At 60.3% G+C, this 24,563-nt stretch overlaps 6 protein-coding genes across 6 annotated transcripts; 4 read left to right on the top strand and 2 right to left on the bottom strand.

Annotated features, from left to right (window-relative positions):
* Nucleotides 1-1,068: 1,068 nt before the first annotated feature.
* On the top strand, nt 1,069-5,355 carry BXZ73DRAFT_93338 (aminophospholipid-transporting P-type ATPase; the record flags this gene model as incomplete). Its single annotated transcript, XM_048026641.1, has 21 exons — nt 1,069-1,353; nt 1,413-1,499; nt 1,550-1,756; nt 1,835-1,987; nt 2,045-2,087; nt 2,140-2,172; nt 2,228-2,288; nt 2,341-2,455; nt 2,485-2,510; nt 2,559-2,632; nt 2,685-3,212; nt 3,262-3,666; nt 3,716-3,775; nt 3,824-3,860; nt 3,910-3,922; nt 3,949-4,040; nt 4,095-4,195; nt 4,241-4,387; nt 4,438-4,687; nt 4,739-5,253; nt 5,315-5,355. The coding sequence occupies 21 exons, from the start codon at nt 1,069-1,071 to the stop codon at nt 5,353-5,355; spliced, it is 3,273 nt and encodes a 1,090-aa protein (XP_047871505.1).
* Nucleotides 5,356-5,837: 482 nt separating this feature from the next.
* BXZ73DRAFT_82664 (uncharacterized protein) lies at nt 5,838-7,055 on the top strand (the record flags this gene model as incomplete). The annotated part of the gene is made up of 6 exons (XM_048023766.1): nt 5,838-6,034; nt 6,108-6,255; nt 6,303-6,479; nt 6,512-6,546; nt 6,636-6,765; nt 6,819-7,055. 6 exons carry the CDS (start codon nt 5,838-5,840, stop codon nt 7,053-7,055), a joined length of 924 nt encoding a protein of 307 aa, XP_047871504.1.
* A 194-nt stretch (nt 7,056-7,249) lies between these two features.
* Nucleotides 7,250-8,657, bottom strand: BXZ73DRAFT_56811 (Alpha/Beta hydrolase protein; the record flags this gene model as incomplete). The annotated part of the gene is made up of 8 exons (XM_048021513.1): nt 7,250-7,367; nt 7,427-7,597; nt 7,669-7,740; nt 7,805-8,001; nt 8,060-8,120; nt 8,173-8,263; nt 8,317-8,439; nt 8,495-8,657. The coding sequence occupies 8 exons, from the start codon at nt 8,655-8,657 to the stop codon at nt 7,250-7,252; spliced, it is 996 nt and encodes a 331-aa protein (XP_047871503.1).
* A 1,008-nt stretch (nt 8,658-9,665) lies between these two features.
* BXZ73DRAFT_93335 (DNA repair protein) lies at nt 9,666-13,649 on the top strand (the record flags this gene model as incomplete). The annotated part of the gene is made up of 10 exons (XM_048026640.1): nt 9,666-10,118; nt 10,172-10,269; nt 10,318-11,316; nt 11,369-11,428; nt 11,479-11,711; nt 11,764-12,101; nt 12,149-12,307; nt 12,354-12,576; nt 12,687-12,859; nt 12,936-13,649. 10 exons carry the CDS (start codon nt 9,666-9,668, stop codon nt 13,647-13,649), a joined length of 3,450 nt encoding a protein of 1,149 aa, XP_047871502.1.
* Nucleotides 13,650-14,476: 827 nt separating this feature from the next.
* BXZ73DRAFT_82661 (uncharacterized protein) lies at nt 14,477-17,790 on the top strand (the record flags this gene model as incomplete). Its single annotated transcript, XM_048023765.1, has 19 exons — nt 14,477-14,610; nt 14,679-14,878; nt 14,935-15,103; nt 15,155-15,233; nt 15,353-15,394; nt 15,576-15,585; nt 15,641-15,675; nt 15,715-15,740; nt 15,795-15,820; nt 15,877-15,911; nt 15,960-15,984; nt 16,159-16,220; nt 16,277-16,475; nt 16,564-16,631; nt 16,688-16,745; nt 16,807-16,841; nt 16,889-16,941; nt 16,999-17,179; nt 17,410-17,790. 19 exons carry the CDS (start codon nt 14,477-14,479, stop codon nt 17,788-17,790), a joined length of 1,818 nt encoding a protein of 605 aa, XP_047871501.1.
* A 2,565-nt stretch (nt 17,791-20,355) lies between these two features.
* Nucleotides 20,356-22,160, bottom strand: BXZ73DRAFT_82660 (uncharacterized protein; the record flags this gene model as incomplete). The annotated part of the gene is made up of 2 exons (XM_048023764.1): nt 20,356-21,528; nt 21,585-22,160. 2 exons carry the CDS (start codon nt 22,158-22,160, stop codon nt 20,356-20,358), a joined length of 1,749 nt encoding a protein of 582 aa, XP_047871500.1.
* Nucleotides 22,161-24,563: the final 2,403 nt, after the last annotated feature.

The raw sequence follows: 24,563 nt of genomic DNA, 5'->3' as shown, positions 1-24,563 counted from the left end.
GCCCACATAGCCCCTTCGCGTATTCGGGTGAGCCGTGTCGAATATCCACATCCCCACACCGAGGTGAGCGTGGACGTAAATATCGAGGTGACGCCGGACACTGATCTCTGCATCTCATACATCCAGTTCTCGCCTGGTCTGGTGCGCAGATTTCCACAACGAGATCTCACGACCGTACTTCGCCCGGGTCACGATGGTCCCACCTGGGTCCTGATCGACCGCTTCTGGTTAGAGGAAAACAGCTAGTACGTCCATCTTCAGGGTCTTTTGAGTGCTAGAAGCATCGATAAAGTTCGAGTCGAGGGTGGGAGCCCGCTGCTGGCTAATACCAGTCAACTACGTGGCTCCTGCCTATCGTGCACCGGCGAGTTAGAGCAGGTTAGAGCGCACCCCGATGAGAGTTATTCCGAGAATCTCTAATCCCGGACAGTTGCAAAATGTGCCTGGTGACAGGTGGCAGTCGGACCACACAGTACATTGTCGGGGATGGCGATCGCCGCGTCGCAATCGGGAATCCGAGACAGCGGTGGCTGATCTTACGGAAATAACCATTGCGAATGGCGTGGGCGGCGGGCAGGAGACAGAGCGGATGGTGGCAGAAAATCTCCAGGCGCGCGCTGCTTCAGGTTGACGCGGAAAAGGTCACGTGATGATGCGTCCGCGCCCTGAGGGGTTTTGGCCGTTCGTTCGTCTGCGCAAACGAGGCTCGGGTGGTCCAATCACGGTTGCCCATGTGCGATTCTCAGTTGACAGAGTTCTTCCGATAGGGATGCTCCGGTCTCGACAAAAATTGGAGGTCGTTTCGTGTCCGTCGGAGCCCGAAGTCTCCCTGCGACCCCGCTTCGCCTTAAATCCCTCGGGCCTCGCATTCCGTCCTCCCGCTCCCGCTCCCTCTTCCTCCTCTACGCGACCCCCTCCTCGCGTAGCGCCATGGACGCCCACGACCCCACGGAAGAGCCTCGCCACGACGACGCCCCGGTCGCGACCCGCGCCGTCGCTTTCGAACCCGAACATGGCGACGAGGTCGACGAGAAGGCCCCCCACGGCCTACGCCCCAAGGGAGTTGAGATGAAGAGGGAGATGACAAAGGAGGACAAGGAGCTCGCAGCGGCCGGTTATGAGCACCTCGACCAGGCGAAGGCGGATGCGCAGGGCGACGGTAAGCTCGACGATGTGGACATCACCGAACACAAGCTCGCGTTCAAGGACCTCGAGGCCGCGCTCGACACCACCTTCGACCCGAAGCAGCCCGCGATGTCCCCGGGACTGAATGCAGACGAGGCGAAAGCCCGGCTTGGGCGCGATGGCGCCAACATCTTGACGCCTCCCAAAAAGAAGTCGGCGCTGCGGAAGGTACGGCATCTTTGTGTGACCCATGTCCGCATCCTTCACTCATGTGTCGTGACGGACAGTACTACGACTGCCTCATGACGATGTTCAACATCCTGCTTATCCTCGCCGGTATCCTGGAGTACATCCTGCTTGGCATCAACTTCAAGGTAAGTTCGCATTGCACCCATGCGAATCGTACTAACGTGCCCCGACCCAGGAAAACTTTGCCAACACTTATCTCGGCGGCATCCTGATAGGCGTCGCGTTCCTCAACGCGCTCATCGAATTCTACCAGCTCCAGAAGTCGGAAGCCATCCTCGCTTCTTTCCTCGCCATGATTCCCCCCTCGTGTCGCGTGGTCCGCGACGGAACGCTTGCGACGGTTCCCGCTGCGGAATTGGTTAAGGGTGACCTCGTGCTGGTGGTAAGTCCCATGGTGTCCGGACACACAGGTCTGGACTCCGGTTCTGGACCATCCGCTAAGCGCTTGTACGTGTTTCAGCGCTCGGGCGACAAGACTCCCGCCGATTTGGTTCTCTTCGCCGCGTCGGACTTGAAGATTGACAACTCGAGTTTGACGGGAGAGTCCGAGCCCCAGGAGCGCTGTGCACGCCCCAACGGCGTCGACTCTCGTGTCGTCGAAGCTGAGAACTTGGTACGTGTGAAGCCTCACGTCAATCCAGCCGCCTGAAGTTGACGTTCTCGACATCAGCTGTTCAACTCGACACTCGTGGTCAACGGTGAAGGGTGGGGAGGTATGTGGCGTGATTGGCCTTCCATGCATGAGGTCTGACGTTCGTGGAACAGTCGTCGTGCGCACCGGTGACCACACCCTGATTGGTGCGCATATTTTGCTACCTGACACGCCAGGTCTCACGCTTATGCGGATTTTCAGGACAAATCGCTGCGCTTACTGGCAATGAAACCGGCAAGAAGAGCCCCCTGGCCACCGAGATGTCAGTCATGTGCATTTTGTTGCTCGCTGTCTCCAACTGACGATGTTGCCAGTGGCCGCTTCGTTATGATGGTGTCCGCAATCGCCATCGCCTTTGCCATCGTCTTCTTCATCGTCGGTATCACCACTGCCTACAAAGGCCACGCAGAGCAAAACGTGACATTCGCGGTGTCGATCCTTGTGGCATTCGTGCCGAGGGTCTGCCTTCCGTCGTTACACTTCTGTGAGTGCTGAGTGCTCGCGTCTGGACGTTGCGCTAACCTTCGTGCAGGTTGTCCATCGCGGCGAAGCGCATGGCTGCTCAGAATGTTTTGGTGAAGGACCTTCAGGGCGTCGAGACACTCGGTGCGTAATCCGCCCTAACAGTGGAAGTGCGCCACAGCTGACGTCATTTCAGGGTCGCTCACTCTTCTCGCCACCGACAAGACTGGGACCCTCACCCGCAACCAGATGACAGTGACGAACCTGTGGTCCGGCCTGCGCATGTTCTCCGCCTTCCAGTCGAACAACGACTCGGAGGAGACCGAGTCGTTCGCGCTCGACGCGCCGGGCATGCGCGAGATGACGGACATCGCGGCGCTCAACTCGAACGTCAAGTTCGACAAGACGGACGTGCCGTTCGACCAGCGCAAGATCCTCGGGGACGCGACCGAGACCGGGCTCATCCGCTTCGCCGGCAAGTACATCCCCGACTTCGACGCGTACCAGAAGGCGCACCCGCACGTGTTCGAGATCCCGTTCAACTCGTCCAACAAGTGGGCGCTCGTCATCCTCGAGAAGCCGCACAAGACCGGGATCCTGACCGCGTACATCAAGGGCGCGCCCGAGCGCGTGCTCGCCAAGTGCACGACGTACCTCCAGGACGGCAAGGAGCTCCCGATCAACGACGAGTTCAAGGCGGCGTATGACGAGGCGTACGACGTGGGTACCTCTGCGCGCTGTGTTTCGCGCGTCGCTGACACTACCTTCGACAGTACATGGCGTCCGTGGACACCGTGTCATCGCGTGCGCGCAGAAGCTCCTCCCCGGCGAAGTCTACGATGCCAACCACGAGTTCTCGAAGAACGATGGCAACTACCCCTCGACTGAGTATACGTTCTGCGGCCTGATCTCGCTCGAGGACCCGCCCAAGCACGGCGTGCGCGAGGCCATCGGCACCCTCCGTCTCGCTGGTATCAAGGTGATGATGGTCACCGGCGACCACCCGAAGACGGCGGAGGCGATCGCACGCAAGATCAACCTCATCCTCGGCGATACCAAGGATACACTCAGCAAGAAGACCGGTCGGCCCGTGGAGGAGATCTACGACGACGAGGTCGACGCGATCGTCATCCATGGTGATGACATCGATGCTCTGCAGGGCTGGCAATGGGACCAAAGTGAGCTGTGCACCTGGAGTGTTGAGCGTCGTGCTGATATCGTTCTTAGTTTTCTCCAAGGATGAGATCGTGTTTGCGCGCACGTCCCCGCAGCACAAACTCGAGATTGGTGAGTTCCCAGGCTCTACGTGACACTCAGCGACTGATGCCTCTGCAGTCAAGCGCGCGCAGGCTCTCGGTCACATCGTCGGAGTGTACGTCCTAGATTATATATTCTGTCAACGTAGCTGACCTCGCACGCAGTACCGGTGATGGTGTCAACGACTCTCCCGCGCTCAAAAGGCGGACCTTGGGATCGCTATGAACATCTCCGGTTCTGACGTTTCCAAAGAGGCCGCGAACATGATCCTGCTCGACGACAATTCGCCTCGACCGTCAGTGAGTAACGACTTCGCCCTATGATCATGCGTATGCTAACGCTCTCGCAGAGGGTGTGCGGAGGGCCGTCAGATCTTCGTCAATCTGAAGCGCTCCATCCAGTACACCATCTCGCACAGTACTCCGGAGGTCATTCCACAGTTGCTTGTACGTTCATTGTTTCCAAAGTCGGGCATACGCTAATGCGATGCTGTAGATGTGGTCGTTCCCGTCCCTCTTCCTCTCTCCGCCATCCTCATTCTCGTTATCGACCTTGGCTTCGAGCTCTTCGTGGCACTTTCGTTTGCATGGGACAAGCCGGAAACGAAGGACGGTCTCATGCGCATGTCGCCTCGCAAGCCTGGTGCGTCCCTTGAGTATTCGTCTGTTCCGCTAGGCTGACTGTGCCCCCAGTAAACGATCGCTCGATCACGTCCCTCAAAAAGCGCGCGCTTCGCCGTACCAAGACCCTTGCCCGTGATCCTGAAACGAACGAAGCCATCCAGCCCAGCAAGCTCTCGGTCTTCCTGACGAAGCTCAAGGCGCCATTCACCCGCCAGTTCTGGGAGGATGCCCTGGAGCGCACGGATGACGAGACGCTCGTCGACTCCAAGCTTCTCAGCTACGCTTATCTCGAAGCTGGCATGATTGAATTCGCCGGAGCGTGAGTACGCACTCCTTGCGTTTAAGAGCACCGGGACTGACGTTTCACCAGGCTCTGCGCATACTTCGTCGTCTTCTTCAAGGCCGGGTTCACGCCCGGCGATCTCCGCCGCGCGCAATCCGCGCTCAACGCCGTGCCCCACATCACCTACTTCCAGAGCGACTCGCCCGATTTCACGAACAGCCGCGGGCAAGTGCTCACCGCGGCGCAGCAGGTCGACGCGTTCGCGCAGGCGCAGTCGATCGTCTACCTCTCGATCTTCATCATCCAGTGCTTCAACGTCTTCGCCGTCAAGGCCAAGTTCCGCTTCCCGTTCGGGAAGGCGATCGTCGGCAACTACTACAACTTCGCGGGCATCCTCGCCGGCGCCGCGCTCGGCATGTTCATCATCTACACCCCGCCGCTCCACGTCGTCTTCGGCGGCACGGAAAAGCTCTCGCCGCTGTACTGGCTCATCCCGGTCGCGTTCGGCGTGCTGCTGCTCGTGTGGACGAGTATCCGGGTGGTGCTCATGCGCAAGGGCGTTGAGGAGGCGCGGGTGAAGGACATCAAGGGTCTCATGATGTGTACGCTCCCTTTTCTTTGCTGTTATTCGAAGCGGCAGCTGACGCCCAATCTGCATGGCAGTCCCGACAATGCGCACCATGAGCATGCGCTCGAAGCATTAACATCGGCTCGCATACACGAGTCCGTAGACCTGATCCACTTAGACTTCACGACGGACACGATGGAACGAAGACACGATTTTGCATGTATTTCTTAGCATCTCGGAACCACCCAGTCGCCGGGGATTAGGGCGATAATGACGATACCTCATGATTCATGGGATACTGCTTAGTGGCGGGCGCCGTGTCCGAGTAACATCGGAGTTGGCCCATGAGGCGTGGGCAGGTATGGGCGTACCGACGATACTTGCCAGTACTTCCCCGGTTCCATCCGTGGAGGCCGGACGCCAAGAAGACTGTACAGGCGCACAGCGTTCAAACGTTCATGATTGATTGATCGCTCGGACCCGGCGAGTCACTGTCATGGCACTGCTGCCGCTTTCCTCAGCACCGCCATCTTCCACGCTACGTACTACAAATGCTCTGTTCATGCTCGCCAGTGGGTGCACAACCACTCCCCTCACTTGTGCTCACTCACGGCCCCGATGTCCAGTGACCAACCAAACATGACCCACCAGATCCCCGCGCCCATCGGAGGCATCCCTCTTCCTCTCGACTTCGCCCCATCCATCCTATTCTCTATCCTATATGCCGCTGTATTCATCGTGATCGCCTGGCGCGTGTATCGCCCAGATTCGCGTTGCTTCCTGCTTGTGGGGAGCGTCATCGGCGCGCTGGAACGGTGGGTCTCGAACACTCCGCAGCACCATGTGCATGCGTACGCTAATACTCGGAGATGTCTCCCTCCGGCGCAGAGTTGTGTTCTTCGCGCTGCGCGCATACGCCGCGCAGCACGAAGGCCTCCGCGCAAACCGCGAGCTCCAGGTGTACTTCCAGACCACCCTCGCTGCGGGCTTCATCACCCACGCGCAGCTCGTCCTCGACCTCCTCCGGAGCCTCCTCGTGGGCTGCACGCTCGGCTCCGACATGCTCCGCCTCTACGCCGGCAGGCTCACCCCCGCGCACGCCCGTCGTCCACGCCCGCCATCGCGACGAGCTCCGACATCGAGCTCAACCCGCGGAGCGCTCCGGGCACCGAGCCCGACTACCCGCAGCTGCGCTACTACGTCAGACAGGCGTGCGGCCTGCCCGGGCTCGTCATGCTCGGTGCGGTCGTCCTCGGCATCGTGGCCGGGTGAGCTACAAGAGCACGCTCAAGGACGGCTCGCACGCCGCGCTCGTGCGGGGCATTTGGTACGTCACTGCTTCCGTCGGAACCACACGCCGCACGCAGTCTGCGCAGCGACGCTCACGTTGTCCCGCCTGTCCACTCAAACGCGCAGGTACGCGAGCGCCGGGATCGCGCTGGGCATGCTCGTGTGGATCGGCGCGGTCGTGGGCTGGGCGGTGTGCCGCGTGCCGCGTGTGCCGCGGTGGCCGATCGTGTGGCTCGCGAGCATGGGGACGCTGGCGGTACGTCGTGCGGTCGCAGCCGCATGTTGGTTGGGTGCTGACGGTTGGTGCAGGCGATCGTGGCGATCTACCGCCTCGGAGTCCTCCACTGTTCGACGCCGCTGGGTGGCCTCGAGTCGACGGCGAGCTGCTCGGGGAACACGCCTGGGGAGAAGGCCGAGTTCTGGATCTTTCACGTCGCGCCCGAGTTCTTGATCGCAGCGCTCCTGGCCGCCGTCAATGCCAGACAGATGTTCGGGACGGGGCTCTGGGGGGACATCAAAGGGAAGGACCCGAAGCCTGTCAAGTAGTGACGATCATGCCTTGTGTACCCACTTTACAAGGAGGTCCTGCGGAGGGGCGTGCACCTCTTTCCTCAAACGAAGTCCACTTGTCGGTGTGGGAATAAGCAGCGTCTGTCCCGCGCACGTTACAATTGAAACACAATAACACTCCACAACGGCGGAAGCTCAGCATGCGTCTACAACGCGAACGTCGTTTTCATTCATGCGCTTCCCTGAGCCAGGAGCCACTGCACTCCTTCCATCGCCTCTCGCGCCCACCGTTCCGCAAGCTTGGTCTGCGGGAACATAAAGTGGAATAAATGCGGCGCGCCCGGGTAGCTATCGTTCCCCAATCACCAGTAAACGTGTGCGAAAGCAGCATGAAGGGAGGGACGCACAGATCAAGCTTCACGGGAACGTTGGCCTCGCGCAGGCGCTCCACGTACACCAGTCCGGTGTCGCGCAGGGGATCCCGTCCGGTGACCTGCATGTATACGGGAGCAAGACCCTCCAACGACGGCTGAAGGAGCGGGGAGAACTCAGGATCCGACGGGTTCCCGAGAAGTGGTCTGCGCGTTCCCGAGAACGCGAGGCGTTAGGCGCCGCGAAGCCCGAGCGAGGGAGAGTCCGCGCACCGTACATCTCCCGCATCGCATAGGTGGGGAGAATTGGTGCATCCGCGTTCTGTTCATACGAGGTCAAGTTCGCGGATCTGCCCCCGGAGTCGTCAGCACTGTCCGAACTGCCGATTCGCAGGTTGCACAGGTGAGACTCACTCGGGTAGCGCGTCGGGGTGGCAGAGCATCGGGACCTGAAGCACCTGGCCGGAGATCCTCGTTCCGTGCTCGGGGAAGAAGGGGTCGGCGATCGCGCGGTGCGCCATGGCAGCAGCGAGGTATCCTCCGGCAGACGTGCCGCCCACGATGACACCCTTGGAAAGATCTGCGGCCAACGCGTCATAGCTCTTGACAGCCTGAGGGTATTCGTAGGCAATGAGCGCATGCAGGCCGCGTGAGCGACGAGACACTCACCCATTTCAGCGCGGTGTACGAATCATTCAACGGAGTAGGATGAGGGAATTCTGGAGCCAGCCTGTCCGGAAGACTCAGGAGACCACGATGAAGACGATCGGCAAGGTGTATACCTGTATTCCACATTGACTATCGACAGTTTGAGGTTATGAGCGAGGACTTGGCATACTCGGTCGCTAGTGTCGATATCACCGAACACGAGTCCTGATATATGCGGTGAGCTGGGATATATGCGTGCATTTTTCGTACGTGCGTACCTCCGCCATGCGTCCAGACCAGCAGAGGTAACTTCGTATCCAGAGGATCCGCTGATCGATAAGTCCGCACTAAGATCGATCCCTCCTCCACTGGAACAGAGTGTTCTGCGACTACAACAGCATCTTATTCGTAGGTGAATATCAGCTTATGAGCAAAGTCGGGCAGAAAAGAACTGACCAGGAGGAACTTGGGATTCGTTCAGAGACTTCTCAACGCTGTGGACCATAGCCCTGATCGCATTGATATCTGATTTTATGAGACCGGGTGGGAACATCGGAGATACAGGCCCAAGCATTGGGGCGAGTTCTGCGTCAGGCGTGGCGAGGTGGTTGTAAGCCATGCTGGCTCTGTTGTGGGCACTGGGGTTGTGCGAGAGGAGGAGGAGGAGGAGGAGGAGGAGGGAAGAGACGTCTGGAGTCGATGGTCTGCGAAGTAGAAATGGAAGCACTTCTATAAGAGCACGTCTGGGGCTGGATCCTCTGGAACGGCTGGTGCCTGAAAGCCGATGGCCCGCGGGGTGAGATTGGAACTCAGGTGATTAAGGAACCAGCTGTCCCCAGACCGTCCAGACGTGCTGGACACTCAGCCGAGAATCGGCCAACAACGGCAGCCTTCGCCGCCACATTCTCCCCGCATGAGCGTTGCGCACGCTTTATGACCTGCCCTGCTTCCTCAGTCCTCTTCACGAGCGTCCACGCCGAGTGTGAGTAGAAACCGGATAACGAGCAATAGGTTCAGATCTGGGCATGTCCACGCGGCTGGAACTTGAACGCTGTCTAGGCACGAAGGGGAGGTACACGGTGCGTGTGGATTCCGCCTGGCTGATGCCAGAAACATATACCTAAATACACGGGAAGACTCAATGCCGGAGAGCAATAATAGACATAGCTTGACTGACTTTTGACACCTTCTAAGTTCTTTCCCAAACGTTTTCTCAACCATTTGCAATGACTGAATGGGAGCTGCGGACACCGCAGACCACATTTTCGATGCTTACCGACCGTGTTAATGCTAACCACAGCATGATATGTTCGGCGAAGAGGTTTGCTGGTGGTGTATTCTCAAGTTGTAGTCTCCCCCAGGCATCGGACCTAAGGTTTGATTGGCGCCCGTTGAGTAAGCAACCTCGCCCACGTGGCAACTGGCGGGTGACTCAAATTGAAGTTGTGCCTTGAGTCGCCTCCCTCAGTTAGCAACGTTCAGACTTTTGACCTTCCAGCCCCATATGCACATCGCTTAATCACACCGGGTACCGAATACTTGGTTATGCGCAGCGGGTCTAGCTCCTCCTTGTACTCACACTATTGAAGGGCACGTTTCAACGCCGAGTGCCCTCAACCATTCTCGGATGCCGCGCTCCACTCAGGGCAGTACGCAGTCCTCCGACTACTACGACGATGACCCGGACTTCCTCAAAGCCATCAGCGAGCTTCCTCTCCCTGGAATCGACAATGCTCCTCAGGTATCTGCAAACGGTATCTCCGCAGGACCAGCCAACGAGCCACCCCTAGCACAGCAACCACGCAAGAGGTCCCGAGACGACGACGACGCCTTCATCGACGAGGACGAGGACGCGGCGCAGTACCACACTGGCATCAGCGCCGTAGATGCGCACGCAGACGACGGTGGGGAGTACCTCGAGGGCCATACGTATGGGCCGTCTCGCTTTGGAGAGTGGGGCGAGTACATGTCTCGCAAGCGCGCGAAGTTGCAAGTCCAGAACGCGCAGATTCAAGATTCAGAGGACGTCGAGGGCGAAAATGTAGTCAAAAGCAGACTTTTCAGCGGCTTGCAGATCTACGTGAGCCTGCCATTTGTGCTTGTAGTGGTTGAGTTCTGACATGGGATCTCGAGATCAACGGGTGGACAGAGCCCTCGATACAAGACCTGCGTAAACTGATCGTCCAAAACGGTGGTATATTCCATGCGTACCTTGACAAGAAGTCGCTCGTGTACGTATGGAACCTCTCGTCTCTGACCACCGCTGACTCTTTGTACAGCACCCACATCCTCACCTGTTCGCTGACTCCTGCCAAAGTGCGCGAATTCCAGCACATGAAAGTCGTGCGACCCGATTGGCTCGTAGAGAGCCTGAAAGCGGGCACCCTTCTCCCCTGGCAAGACTTCCTCTTTCACCCCGGCGAACGCGCCGAAAACGCGCAGGGGCGCAAAGTCGCACAGAAGAGTCTCGCCAACTTCGTCTCGCAAGCCCCTCAAATCACCGCACAACCCTCCGCCGTACCATCTCGCCCTGATCCTCCAAGACCGACCACGCCTCCGAAGTCCGTGCAGATGGGCAAGGGCAAAGCTCGCGCCTCGAACCCTCCCGCGCCCACCACGCCCTCCCGCGCCCACGCGCCGCCGGGCCTGTACACCGCCGCCTCCCCGGAGGGCGCCGCCCACATCCCCGGGTACGCCGCGGACAGGTCGAACCCGCACGCGACGCGGGCGATGGCGGACCCGGCGTGGCGCGCGGCGCACACCTCCGTCGCGCCCGACTTCATCCAGGGCTACTACCGCAACTCGCGCCTCCACCACCTCTCCACGTGGAAGGCCGAGCTCAAGAACCTCGTCGCGGAGGCGCAGGAGCGCGCGGAGCGCGGCGACGCCGGAAAGGCCGGGGAGGGGGAGGACGCGCCGCGGGCGGAGGAGCGGAGCCAGAGCGCGGGGCTGGAGGCGGTGGACCGCGTCGTGCGCGAGAACATGGGTGGGCACGGGCTTGGGAGTGCGGGGCTGCAGGGCGACGTGAGCATGCGCGGCGCGCGGCTCCAGAAGGGCAAGGGCAAGGGCAAGGCGGGCGCGGGCGAGGAGCGGGTGATCATGCACTGCGACTTCGATAGCTTCTTCGTGTCCGCGGGGCTGATCGAGCGGCCGCATCTGCGCGGAAAGCCGGTCGTGGTGTGTCACTCCCAGGGGAGCACAGGGGGCACCTCCAGCACAAGCGAGATCGCGAGTGCCAGCTATGAAGCGCGCGAGTTTGGGATCAAGGGCGGCATGAGGTGCGTGTTTCTTGTGACCGTCTACCGCGATGTATACTTACCCTGTACACAGTCTCCAGCAGGCTAGAAAACTCTGCCCCAGTGTCGTCACGATACCGTACGAGTTCCAGAAGTGAGTTCGTCGTCTCATGTCGTGGATCAAGCCTGACATTCATCCCGCAGATACAAGCAGTTCTCCCTGAAATTCTACACTATCTTAATGGCCCACGCAGACGATTTGCAAGCGGTCTCGGTGGACGAAGCGCTTATTGACGTCTCCTCCAGCGTCGCGCGGATCCGCACGGAGATCGCGGACCGCACCGACGCCGGAGCTGAGGTTTCGGAGCCCTCAGATCCCGCAAAGGACTTTGCCGAGGCTATCCGTGCTCAGGTGCGCAAGGCGACAGGTTGCGAAAGTGCGTGTCCCGCATTTCTCCAGTCTCCAACGAAGGCTGACCACGAGCGCAGTCAGCATCGGGATCGCCAACAACATCATGCTGGCGCGCCTCGCCTCTCGCCGCGCGAAGCCTGGAGGCTCGTTCCACCTCCGTCAAGATGGCGTATCCGAGTTCTTGGCTCCGCTCGACATCGACAAACTTCACGGGTTTGGATGGTCGGCGCGGCAGAAGGCTGAAGAGAAGCTCGGCACGACGAACCTGGGCGAGCTTGCGCAGAAGAGCAGAGCCACGCTCTGCGAGGCTCTCGGAAAGAGCACGGGTGAGATGTTGTACAAGGCTCTGCGGGGCATCGATGAACGCCAGCTGGAAAGCGACAAACCACGCAAGTCCGTTTCCTGCGACATCAACGTACGTGTGTTCTCAACTGCCAGTGTATTTATCTAACCCTCGTCTAGTACGGCATCCGCTTCGAGAACAACGAGCAGGCAGAGACGTTTGTGTTTCAGATGGCCGAGGAAGTAGCACGGCGGCTGAAGGCGATTGACAAGCGGGGGCGCTCCCTCACTCTGAAGGTGATGGTTCGCGATCCCGAGGCTCCGGTGGAGGCTCCCAAGGTATGCATTCTCTGAAAACCAGGTAGCTCGACTGATTTTCGTGCAGTTTCTCGGCCACGGCATGTGTCTGTCACACAACAAGCAAGCGCCTATCGTTGCACCAGGCGGAGGTGCTACGAGCGACGACAAGGTCATTGGGGAGCACGCGTGGCGGCTGCTGAAAGCGTTCAGCTTTGACCCGAAAGAGCTCCGCGGGATCTCCATCCAGATGCAGAAGCTCGAGAATGCGTCTGGCCCTCGAGAGGCTGAGCATGGGCAGCAGTGCTACCGTTCAGACGCATCGAGGCCCCGAAACCAGCATCCGCTGCGGTCGCGTCTTCTAGCAAGCAGCGTATCGTTGTGCAGCCCCCTTCACAGGACGATGAGATCCAGATCATAGAGCCTCCAAACGCTCGCAGCCCAGGCGTCAACCTAGAGCTTCCCTCGTTCTCTCAAGTCGACATGTCCGTGTTCGAGGCGCTCCCCGACGACGTCCGCAAGGAGCTCGAAGACGAGTACAAGCGCCGCTCCGCCACGCCCGCCCCTCCCGCGAACCCCATGCCCCCGCCGAAGGTCCCCTCGCCCGGCCCGCGCCCGGGTCCCTCCAAGCGCAGGTACAACTTCACCGGCGCGGCGGACCGCGAAGCAGCGCTCCCCGCGCTCGCGCGCGCCGCTCTCGCAGACACGCCGGCTGTTCGCGAAGCGCGTGTACGCGTCCTCGGTCGCGGTCTCGGACCGCGAGCTGCGCGGGTACGGCTTCGACCCCGCCGTCTTCGCCGCGCTCCCGCCCGAGGTGCGGCGCGAGCAGCTCGCGGCGCACCGCGCGCCCGGCGTGACGCTCCACCTCGCCGCGCGCAAGCCGCTGAAGCCGCACCGCGGGCCGAAGAAGGGCGTCGCGGGCGGGTACATCGTCCCGCGCCCGCCGCCGCCGCGCGCGGTGTTCCCGCACCGGCCGGCGCTGAAGCAGCAGGGGCCGGCGCCGGGGGAGCGGCTCGCGTTCTGCGAGACGGAGGACGTGCAGGCGGTCGTCGGGCGGTGGGTGGCGGGCTTCGCGGAGCACCCGCCGAACGCGCGGGACGTGGAGTATTTCGCCAAGTTCCTCGTGCAGAGCGTCGACGGGGAGCGGTCGGGGGACACGGGCGTGCAGCGCGCGGTCGCGGTCGCGAAGTGGTGGCTCGTGCTCTTGAGGCGACATTTTGGGGTGTGGGAGCATGTGCAGGAAGAGGATTCGGAGGCGCCGCGGCCTGCGCGGATGACGTCTGAGTACGTGGGGCGGGCGTGGTGGAAAGCGTTTCGAGAGGTCAAGGCGCGGATGGACGCCGTCGCACGGCAGAGGTTTGGTGGGTGTTTGTCGCTCAAATGAAGCAGCCTCCACTGCGTTGAGTTCGTCAAGTTCGCTCTCGACCTTTGTCAACACCTAGCTAGCCTCATTCTGTATTCAACCGGGTTGGAACGAGCCTTGCGAGTCGATGTATCGTAAGGCTTGTCGTGTCTGGCGCGAGTCTGAAGAGATAGTCAGATGCGATGCACGAATCAAAACACAACAGTCGGTAATTGTGAGGTGCGTAGCGCAGACAACATATTTAGAGGGATGGTGCTGGGGGATCAAGCGCTGTCGAACGCGGCCCGGCGGCGAGCGCTGCCATTCTGTTCGTGTGACTGGTAGTGACGAAGCGCGAACTGCCCTGTGACAGCATGCGGTCCTGCTCACGCTTGATTACACATATACAGTAAGCGCCTTCAAGTTCAACATGGACGAGTACGAGCCCCAGTTAACCGTTCAGAACGACGACACACCCCGATTATTTCCTCCATTTTCACACCGCACTTGATTTGTACGGGTATTTATATCGTGGGTATCGAACTTCGAACCGTGGATATGGCAGTGCGTCGTTCCCGCAAACTCTGGCTCAAAGTTCATTCAATGACAGATCCTCTGCTTTACGCATTCGTTGGCCGCCCTGCCATGCTGCCTACGTCGCCCATAAATTTCCTCCGGGGCATAGAAACGCTCACTGTACACCTACGCGTATGAGCGTTCCTATCGATGAGTAAACTCACTGTGTTTTCCGTCGGACATGAATTGGCCACGCCCCGCGCGATGCCTGTATGCCGTCGCCGCTGCGCACCCGAAGCCCGCCGGAGAGAATACCCTGTATCATACTATCTTTCTTACAACCGGACATCACGATGGGTGAGTTCCAGGCACCCTGTGTCACCTCTCGCTTCTGGTTCATGAAAGTTCAACAGATGCTCGACGATAAGGAGTCTGTCCATCAGCTTCGAGAAGATCCGCATGGGACCGCTCTCGGTGCCATAGACAGGTATCCTCCGTACCCCACCCCTCGAAATCTGAGGTTCAATGTGTGAACATGGTCGGTGGGTGCGGTAGCATGAGCGATTACGCGTGCTTCGCCTCTGACCAGTGCTACCAGTGGACACTGAACTTTCGCGGAAACTCGGATGTAAAATCTATCGCGACGTCCTCGTTCGCGAGCTTCCTCTGCATCGTCTTCTCTCCGCCCACCGCATCTCACAGGACTTCGATCTGGGCATTCATGGGGGACCGGGCGATGTCTCCGTTCTTTCGGCGTGAGTCCTCCGCACGTCACCTTCGAACGATAACCTAAATGGCTGGGTATACATAGGCATATCATCCCTCGTCTCCGTCGCGAATATTGAACCTCCCTCCTCCCTTCCCTTGTCCATGATGCAGCCCGGTCCCTCCAGCCCCGCCTCCCCCGAAGCTCTCCCTGTGGTCCCAAAGTTAGACAACACATATGGAGCCGTGTTGGTCGCCACTTTCGTTGGCTTGATGTGCGTAGCTGATTCTTCCGTTCAGACCATTGCTGACGTGCGTGTTCACAGAGTGTACGGCATCTCTTTTCAACAGGCTCAGCACTATTTTCGACGCTACTGGTCCGACAGTCTGTTTGTTAAACTCCTCGTACGTCATATAAACGGTGCATGAAACATGGCTGACCTTGGGCCCACAGGTAGCGAGCATGCTGTAGGCCGCCCCTGCATCGCCTGTGAGACCAGTCTGGACTCTGACGCCCTTTTCAGCGTAGTCAGTACTTTCAATTCAATCGTGTATATGCATCTGTGGTAAGCTGTTGAGTTCTGTCCACCATATCGATCGTTGCAGTATCTCATGCCATGTGTGCAAGCTATCACTTCCTCGTCGTAAACTTTTTCAACCCCGCGGAGCTCATTGTGATAAATTGGTGAGAGGAAAAACCTGTATCTTTGTGAAGTCTTGTTGAGTGCGTATGTCATGATCAAACAGGTCAATCAAGGTAAGTCTACCCGGGTGCGCAATACATAGTGTGTTGCTGAATTTCAACCAATAAGTCCATTATACCGACAAACGTAATGTCGAGGTCTGGGTTAGTTGCACGAATGCTTGTTGACTGTCTATGTCTCAGGCTGCAACCGTTCTTCTTGGACAGACGTGCGTCGTCGTATAGCCACTTGGATGATGTGCATTGAAACAGCACATGTTCAGGTTCTACGCTCGCCGAGTGTTTCTATGTAAGCGGTATCGGCACGATAAGACAGAATCCCGTTCTGACAAAACACCACTGTAGTGGGCGGATGGTATCGGCACGTTGCTGTACTAGTAGTGAGTTGATATCGTTGTGTTTGTGTCGCGTCTTGACTGTTCTGCCAGGCGATCTTGATGATGGGTTGTTTCGGTATGTCGTCTCTCCGTCTCTCCAGGACTACTGAGCTGATAGATGGCAGGATTTTCGTTCGGTGCGGGTCATTCACGATATCTTCCTGTTCGAGCTCAGTTAACCTTCTCACACCGCAGCCTCTTCATACGAGGTGTATGTTTTCTGAGTTTGCTCATGGCCAATGCGACCCAGAGGCTCACTCTCAGCCGAATAGCTGTCGGCACCTTACCATTCCAGCATGGGAACCATTCACGGTATGCGCGACTTATTCACACTCAGGGACTTCGTATACTGACCATGCTGCGAGTAGTGGATGACCTCTGCTGCGTTCGGGTTCTCGCTGGGCACAGACGTGCTGCTCTCGCTCACGCTTCTTGTGTTTCTGCGCACCAACCGGACCGGGTTCGAAAGGTATTCGGTTTCCTTTCGACGAATGGAATATATCGGTGAAGCGATTATCAGGACGGACTCCTTCATCAATATTCTGACTGTGTACACTATCAACACTGGTGAGCGACATAAGCATCGTTCTCGAACTCGGAAACACTGCTGAGGGTTACTGTTGGCCATCAGGCGTCCTGATCAGGTACACCGCAGTCTTCCCACTTCATTGGGGTAGTTCTCACGTACGCGTCAGCATCCTGAGCATATCCTGTCTCGTGCTGGTATGTCCTTCGTATCTCAGACTCAGTTATGATGCAGTTTCTAATTGCCGACCAAGGCTCTCGTACTCCCTGACAACCTCGTCTACGCGGCGGTGGTATTCCCGACAGTCAAATGTACGTGCAGTTGTTTGCAATCTATGTTCTATACGGTCACTCATTCGCCTCACCCCGAAAGGTTACGTCACATCGGTCCTAGCAGTGTACGCACCGGTATTGAGCGAACGCCGCATGGAAATCCTCCTGAATACTCTGTTCAGGTTGAACTGTCGGGGCTTCACGCGCAAGGCAGGGTCGGCGTCCGGCTCATCTGGTGCGTCCGGCACTTTGGGAACACGCTCCTTTGTGTCCGTAAACCGCTTGCCCGCAGGCAAAGCTTCGGTGAGCAGCCGTGCGCCTATCACTTCCCATCTGCTTCGCTCATCCATGGCGCCTGTGCGGGTACCGACATGCGGCCGACCTACCAGAATGTGGATGTCAGCACCGTCAAGGTTGGCGTCGCGCAGTCCCTCGCTGTGGGGGAGTATTCACCCCGCACACTGTTCAGTGAGGTAAGATCCGAGCGCCGGAGAGACTTCACCTCGCTGACCACGATCACCGCAGCCCCGTCCGGCTGTCGAAATCACTACAAAACCAGACCTCTACGAGATGAGACCCTTGCCCGCACATCCGATGCCCGGTGCTCGGAATGGCGGCGTGTAGCATCTTGACTGTTCAAGAATGAATCGAAGAATATCCGTCATTCGAGTTGACCCTTCTGAGTCCTGACCGCTACAGACAGGTGAAACCAGGCCCGGAATCACCCCACGTATACGCCCAGCCGATCCCGGGGACGGAGTACTCGCTCCGCCTCTTTCCCGGGTCGTACTCGTCTCGAGAATGGGGCATGTACTTTGTCGAGACGGACACGGGGCGGCCCGGAGTCAACTCGCCGTTCCCGTTCGGGCTGTGGATGCTCGCCCATTATACGTTCCCGCTGCAGGGGGGCAACGTCGGCCCACTTCGTTCCCTGGACCTTTCTCTCAGGCCGGCACAAGACAAGATCCCGGCCGGGAGAAGACGGACGGACGTACGCACTCTGCCGGCCGGGGATGTGCATTTCGACGCCCCCATCAGGCCCGCGGTGTCTGCAGACGGCTCCTCCGAGAGTGACTATGTATGACGTTCTCGTTTTCCCTCGTGTTGAAGCGTAGTTTGCGTTCAGCCTACAGTAGCTATTCGACTGATGCATCCATTACCATAGCCTCTCGGCAAGGTGTGGATGCATCCGTCACCCCCGCCGGCCCGGTTGCAATCTACACCGCTGCCGCTTCCCCACGCGCCGCCACGGGCGCAACACTGTCCCGACATGTCTGGCCACCGGCGCCTCTGGTGCTCCCACTTGAGCTCACTGTCTCCGACAGTGAGCTCATCTCCCCCTTTGTTTCAGACCACACTTTTTGTATAGAATTTGCGATCAAAATATATTTGATAGTAAGCTACTACAACAGGACTAACAAGTAATACTACGCGACAACGCGGAGGCAGGTGGAAGAGGGCGACGTGGAGGGCTGGGAGTGGTGGAGGAGGCGCGGGCCGACGTGGACGGAGGCGAGCGACATGGGCAGAGGCGGGTGATGCGGAGACGGAGATGGGTGGCGAGACGGAGGACGCAGAGGAGGAGGGCGACACGCGCGGACACGGGCATGCGGAGCGGGTGACGCGGAGGCGGGTGATGCAGAGGCGGGCGAGGCGAGGCAGGGGCGACGTGATGCTGTACCCGTGCGTGCCGAGCTAGGACGTGCCCGCGCGAACGAGCGGGACACGCGGGAAAGCGGAGGAGAATGAGGCAGGTGGGCATACTCACCGAACTAGAAAGGGGTCGCCGTAGCTCACAGTGACCCCGATATTCTCATCTCCAGGGGAGGACGTCCAGGCGGACGTCCTCTGCATGTCGTAAGTGTCGATGCGGGGAGGGCAGCGCGGACGGAGGGCGAGGCAGGCGGAGGCGGGCGATGCAGGCGGCGGGCAGCGCGAAGGTGGGTCGCCGGGTGACGCGCAGGGAAGCGGATGACACGGAGGCGGGCGAAGCGAAGGGGGTGGGCAACGCGGAGGCGGAGGACGAAGAGGAGGAGGAGGGCAACTCGGGTGGACGCGGAGGCAGGGTAGGGCGACGTGGAGGGCTCGCAGAGGAGGTGGGGGACCGGGAGGAGGCGGAGGTGGTTGTGCGCGACGCACAACGGCGACGCGGCGGAGACCGCGCGGAAGACCTGGAAGAGGCGGAGGGCGACACAGGTGGAGGCGGGCGACGCAGGTGGAGGCGGGTGACACAGAGGAGGACAACGCGGAGGGGCGCGGCGCGGAGGACGGAGGAGCGCGGTGTGGAGGAGGCGGGCGACGCGGGCGAGTGAGGGCGACGCGGGCGGAGACGGGCGACGCGGGCGGAGACGGGCGACGCGGGCGGCGCAGAGGAGGCGGGCGAGGAGGCGGGTGCGGAGTAGGGCAACGCGGCGAGGCGAAGGCGGGCGAGGCGGGCGCGAAGGAGGGCGAAGAGGACGCGGGGCGGGCGCGGAGGACGCGGACGCGGAGGACGCGGATGCGGAGGAGCGTGGACGGTGAGGTGGGCGGAGGTGGACGACACAGCAAGACGAAGGCGGGCGACGCGGCGATGCGGGTGCGGAGGAGGCGGGCGTGAAGGCAGGGGGGTAGGTCGGATGGGTGAGGCAGGAAGCCTGGGGAGGAGGTCCGAGCGGACTCACCAAAACTAGGGCCGCGGTACATCGCCCCGGCCCCCATATTCTAATCTCCATGCTAAGGACGTCCGGATGGACGTTCTTGTGCGCACTTGACGTTGTGAGGGTGGCCGGCAAGGTGGGTGAAGGACGGCATGGAAGTCGAGGTGGAGGGCAGGAGGGGAAGGGGAGAGTAGTGTCACCAAGTGACACTGTAGTCCAATAGCAGACGACAGTCGACCGTATGGCCGCTATCGTCTGCCTGGGCAGAGCAGGGAAGAGGAGGAGGGGGAGGAGAGGGAGGACGGCGAATGGGGGTGTGGCGTGCATCACAGCCACGCGACGATGCGCGCCACGCGTCCTTGCCGCCCACAGAGGAGCGTCTCTATGGGCGCGCATCACGGATCACCGGATGCATCCGCACCCCGCCGAAAGGCTGCCGCAACGGATGCTCCCGGCGATTAGCAGCTGCTCGTTCAGCGCCGACGAGTGTGTAATGCAGCCGCTGTCGTCCCGATCGCGCTTCGTGATCCTGCTCTAGCTATGTTATCGTGTCATGATTGATTCCGCCCCCAACCATCACTGGAGTCACTTTGCCCGGCGGCAGTTCTGAACCTGGATTATGAGCGCGGCCTTTCCGGGTACTTTGTGCACCCACCCTCGCTGCTCTTCGAGGGATCATTGACTGCTACTGTGGCTCACCGGAGTACGTTCATTCTGCGTTTTGCGCGCGTCGAGCGAAGCGAGCCTCATGGGGGCACGCGCCACGGCAGGTCAAACCCGATCCTCGCGCAACTGCGGACCAGGGGTGTTCATTTTCGACATCCCCGAAGGGCCGTACTCGGCCCGGCGATGCCACCGGTGAGGTATGAAAAAAAGAAAGAGAGGGCGCTGCGAGAAGCGGTATGTGGCGGAAGAACCAGACGAGCGCGTCGGGGTCGAGCACTAGTCAGCCATCCAGGAGACGGCGCTGGCAAAGGGCCTACCATTGGCAAACCCGACGAAGTCCAGAACAACTACCACGGCAGGTGCCCCCGATCGAACTGAGGGCGCCAGTCATCGTCCCTCGTCCAGTACCTATCCTCCCCGTCCACAGACCAAAACTCTCGCACTGCAAAATCTCCGAAGATGTCGTCCCCCGGGCCCAGAAACTCGAACAGCTCAACGAGCTGCGGCAGCTGCTCTCCGAACCGCTTCTGCGCCGCCTGCCTGTCGCCAGGCAAGACCGAGGCGCTCATGGGCTGCACGACGAGCTCGCGCAGCGGGCACCCCATTGCCCGCCGCGCGCGCGCCACGTCCTCGAGCGCGCCCGCGTACCGCCCGACGTCGTCCGGCAGCTTCGCGGTCTCGCGGCACATGTTCGAGCACAGCGCGAGCGCGCGCAGCGCCGGACACAGCGCCGGCGCCGGGTCGGGCGAAGGCTCTGCGGCGCGCTCGCACAAAGCGGCGCAGAGGTGCGCGACCTGGGTGGCGGGTCCGCCCGCGGCGCGCAGGCCGCGCCGGACCTCGTTGTCGGCCGCGCGGGCACGCACGGGGGTGGAGAGGCGGAGTTTGAGCGTTTCGAGCCGGGGGACGTGGCGGAGGACGTCGACGAGCCCGCTGGCTTCGATGAAGGGCACATCGAGCGTGACGGAGGTGACGGCGGAGAGGGGTGCGTGTGCGTGGAGGTGGAGGACGTGGGGGAGGAACCAGTCGTGAGCGGCACCTGGCTCGACCGTGCGCCCCTGGAGCCAGAAGCCCGCGACGACGCTCTGAAGGACGAAGTGGACGTTCCGCAGCTCGGTGCCGATTCGGATGTCGAGATCTGTCGCTTGGTGGACCGAAGGGAGGCAGTTGAGCGTGTCGAGGGCGTCCGAGATGAGGATGTGGGTGGCCGTCATACGTAAGGGAAACGGATTGGTGGTGCTGCAGAACTTGAACAGGTCCACAGCGTGACCGTTCGACGCCAAAAACGTGATGGACCGCAGCCTTTGCAGCGAAGCCGGGCGTTCCGGCGTTCCTCGGCATGTGCCGATGTTCTCCAATTCCAGGATCTCGAGATTGGGAGTGCGCGAGAGCAACTGGTACAAGGTCGTGTCGTCATCTTCGTACTCCCAAGAGATTAACAGATGGGTAAGATGAACGAAATGGTTGCTGGGCACCCAGTCTCCAGACCCGTTCATGGCAAGTGCCTTGAGGTTCGATGTTTCCTCGCCAAAAAAGGCCAGGGTGGGCGTAGCTCATATATGAAGTGAAGCAGCAGAACCTCCAGTCGAGGCAGACACATCTTTTCGCGGAGCCATCTTGGCGACTGGCCGTCCTCCAACATGGGTATGATGTCGAGCGTGCCAAGCCGGTCCGCGACGGAGGCGATGAGCTTCCCCATGGCGTACTCGTCGTCCACACGTTCATCGTCACAGGCGGTTGTGAAGATTTCGCCGCTGTTGATCTCTATGGCCCACTTGTCGTCCTCACATTTGCCGTCTCGGGTGATTCTGAAGATGTCGTCGCGGTTGATCCGCAGAGAAAGTGGGAGTCCCCGCGAGCGCTGCTCAAAGGCGGCAAATTGCCTGCTGTCGTGGAGGTCGATGTGCGTCCACAGGAGCGGGAAGTCGATGGCGACCTGTCGCCATCGCTGGCAGACATGCGTCAACGAGAGCAAGGTGCCGATGGGCACGAGATCCTCCGGGTCGGAGTCGAGCGACCTCGCTTGCCTGGTATCGTGGGTGGCGAGGAGAAAGATATGAGCGAGGACTTCATTCGGGAGCCGTTCTGTCAGAGACCGGGTGTTTACCACACGGAAAATTTGGCTGCAGAGTGTTTTCGACCAGGCTTGAACCATCTCGGCGGTCTGCTCCAGTTGTTCTACACTGCTGGCAGGTGAGGTCACTGTTGACTGAACAGAAGTGAGATATATGCTATACCTGAGGGAGCCACGGATCTTGCTATACTCTTCAGAGACACGTTGAAGCTACAGTGGTGATTCACCAGGTGCATCCATTGCGATAGCCTATCGGCAGGTGCGGATGCATCTGGTGCCGGCCGGCCCGGTTGCGCTCCACACCGCCTTCCCCGAGCGCGCACGGATCCCGAGCGGACACCGGCGCCTCGGGCCCTGCCACCTGAGCTCGCCGTCTCCGACGGTAAGCTCGCCTCCCTCTTTGATTCACACCACATCTTGCATATGATTAGTGATCGAAATATATTTATTAGTAAACTACTACATAGGTGGGCTAGTAAGTAAGCCACGCCCCACGACAACGCGGAGGCAGAGGCGGAGGAGGGTGATGGGGAGCGGGGCAGCACAGAGAAGGACGAGGCGGAGAGCCAGGAGGAGGCGGAGGGACTAGGAGGAGGCGGAGGGCGATGTAGAGGACAAGGCGGAGGAGGGCGACGTGAATGCGGGAGACGCGGCGAGCGAGACGGAGGAGAGCGAGGCGGAGGGCTCGCGGGGGACGCGGAGGGCCGGGACGAGGCGGAGAAGGTGGTGGGCGACGCGGGCGGGGGCGCGCGATGCGAAGGGGGAGGCACAGAGCAAAGAGGGCGGGCGACGCGGGCGGAGGAGGCGACGCAGGCGTCGGAGGTGATTGGGCCGGGACGACGCGGAGGAGGGCGGCGCGGGCAGGAGGTGCGGGGAGGAGGCAAGTGACGAGGGTGGAGGAGCGCGACGCGGAGGAGCGCGGCGACGCGGGAGGAGGAGGGTGATGCGGAGGAGGCGGGTGACACGGGCAGAGGAGGGCGGCGCGAAGGAGGCGGCAGGCAGGGGCGGCGCAGGGCGAGAAGGGCGACGCAGAGGCGGATGGCGCAGGTGGGCGACGCGGACGGAGGAGAGCGGGTGGAGGAGAGCGGCTCGGAGGAGGAGGACGTCAGGGTGGACGTCCTCGGTCTGTCGTAGGCAGGGGACATGGGTGGGCATCGGGAGTGCAGAAGGACTGAGCGGAGGACTCACCAACGAGCGCCGCGGTGCATCGCCGCGGCCCCCTATTCCAATCTCCATGCTGTGGATGTCCGTATGGGCGTCCTCGTGTGGTGTGTTTGTTTTGAGTGCGGTCGGGAAGGTGGGTATAGGGTGGGATCGAGGTCGAGGGAGGTCGGAGAAGGGAAGGTCGGTGTCACCTGGTGACACCGGGGTCCAATAGCAGACGACAGTCGACCGTATGGTCGCTATCGTCTGCCTGGGCAGAGCGGGGAGGCTGGGGGTAGCGAGGGTGGTGGTGGAGGAGAGCAAGGACGGTGAAGGGGAGGGACGCGATGCGCGCCACGCGTCCTTGCCGCCCACCGAGGCGCGTCTCCACGGGCGCGCATCACGGATCGCCAGATCCGTCCAGATGCATCCGTAGCTGCCGATAGGCTATCGCAACGGATGCACCAGGGAAATCACCTGTGCTCGTTGAAGTGCCTCCGCCAGGGGCGACACAGGAGTAATCGGCGTAGCTATAAGGAGACCGGTTTAGTCTTTAGGCCCTATGAAAGCGAAGAGTCGGCAAATAACGCCACGACGCACCCATTGCCATTTTTAGAGCGCACACGTGAATACTCGTCAAATTCAAATTCAAAGGTCCAAAATGTTGGAGGATACGCGTTCTTTGTGGTCCTGGTCAATCTCATGCAGTGAGGTGGCGTTGTGCGAAGACGCGTGAGGTCACGACTGCGACGCGCGGCGTCACAGATCGTTACATCACGGAAACTTGTACTGAGTATAGTCACGCATTGCCCAAGGCCAGGGATCACAGACATTTGTCACCACAGCCTGGGACCCGCACGCTTAGACGGGAGAATACTACGACTCACCCGTCGCTCCGCCTCTTCCCCGGGTCGTACGCGTCTCTGGAATGGGGCATAGACTTTGTCGAGACGGCGACGGGGCAGCCCGTCAACTCGCCGTTGTGGATGCTCGCCGATCCCACATTGAGGCAACGTCGGCCCACTTCGTTCCCTGGAACTTATGTAATCTCAGGTTGGGACAAGACGAGCTCCCGGCCGGCGGGGGGAGGACGGACGGGCGTACGCGCTCTCAGCCTGCCAGCCGAGAATGAGGGATGTGTGTTTCACAGCCGTTATCAGAATGATAGGCCTGTTTGAAAAAATTCTCACACAGAGTAAATCGAGCGGAGTCACATTTTTTGACAGTTGCGAGGCTTACTGGTGGGTAGCGAGTCGGAGCGACCTGTTCGCGCGAGAAGCGATGTCCGCATAATGTCGGTAATGGCGGAGTCTGGTTTGAGTTCGAAACTCTTACGTGTGA

This window comes from Epithele typhae (assembly GCF_022376455.1).
Source record: "Epithele typhae strain CBS 203.58 chromosome Unknown BXZ73scaffold_128, whole genome shotgun sequence".
In the NCBI taxonomy this organism is placed as follows: Eukaryota; Fungi; Basidiomycota; class Agaricomycetes; order Polyporales; family Epitheliaceae; genus Epithele; species Epithele typhae.
Note: the sequence above shows the minus strand (reverse complement) of the source record. Positions and strands in the feature narration are given on the sequence as shown.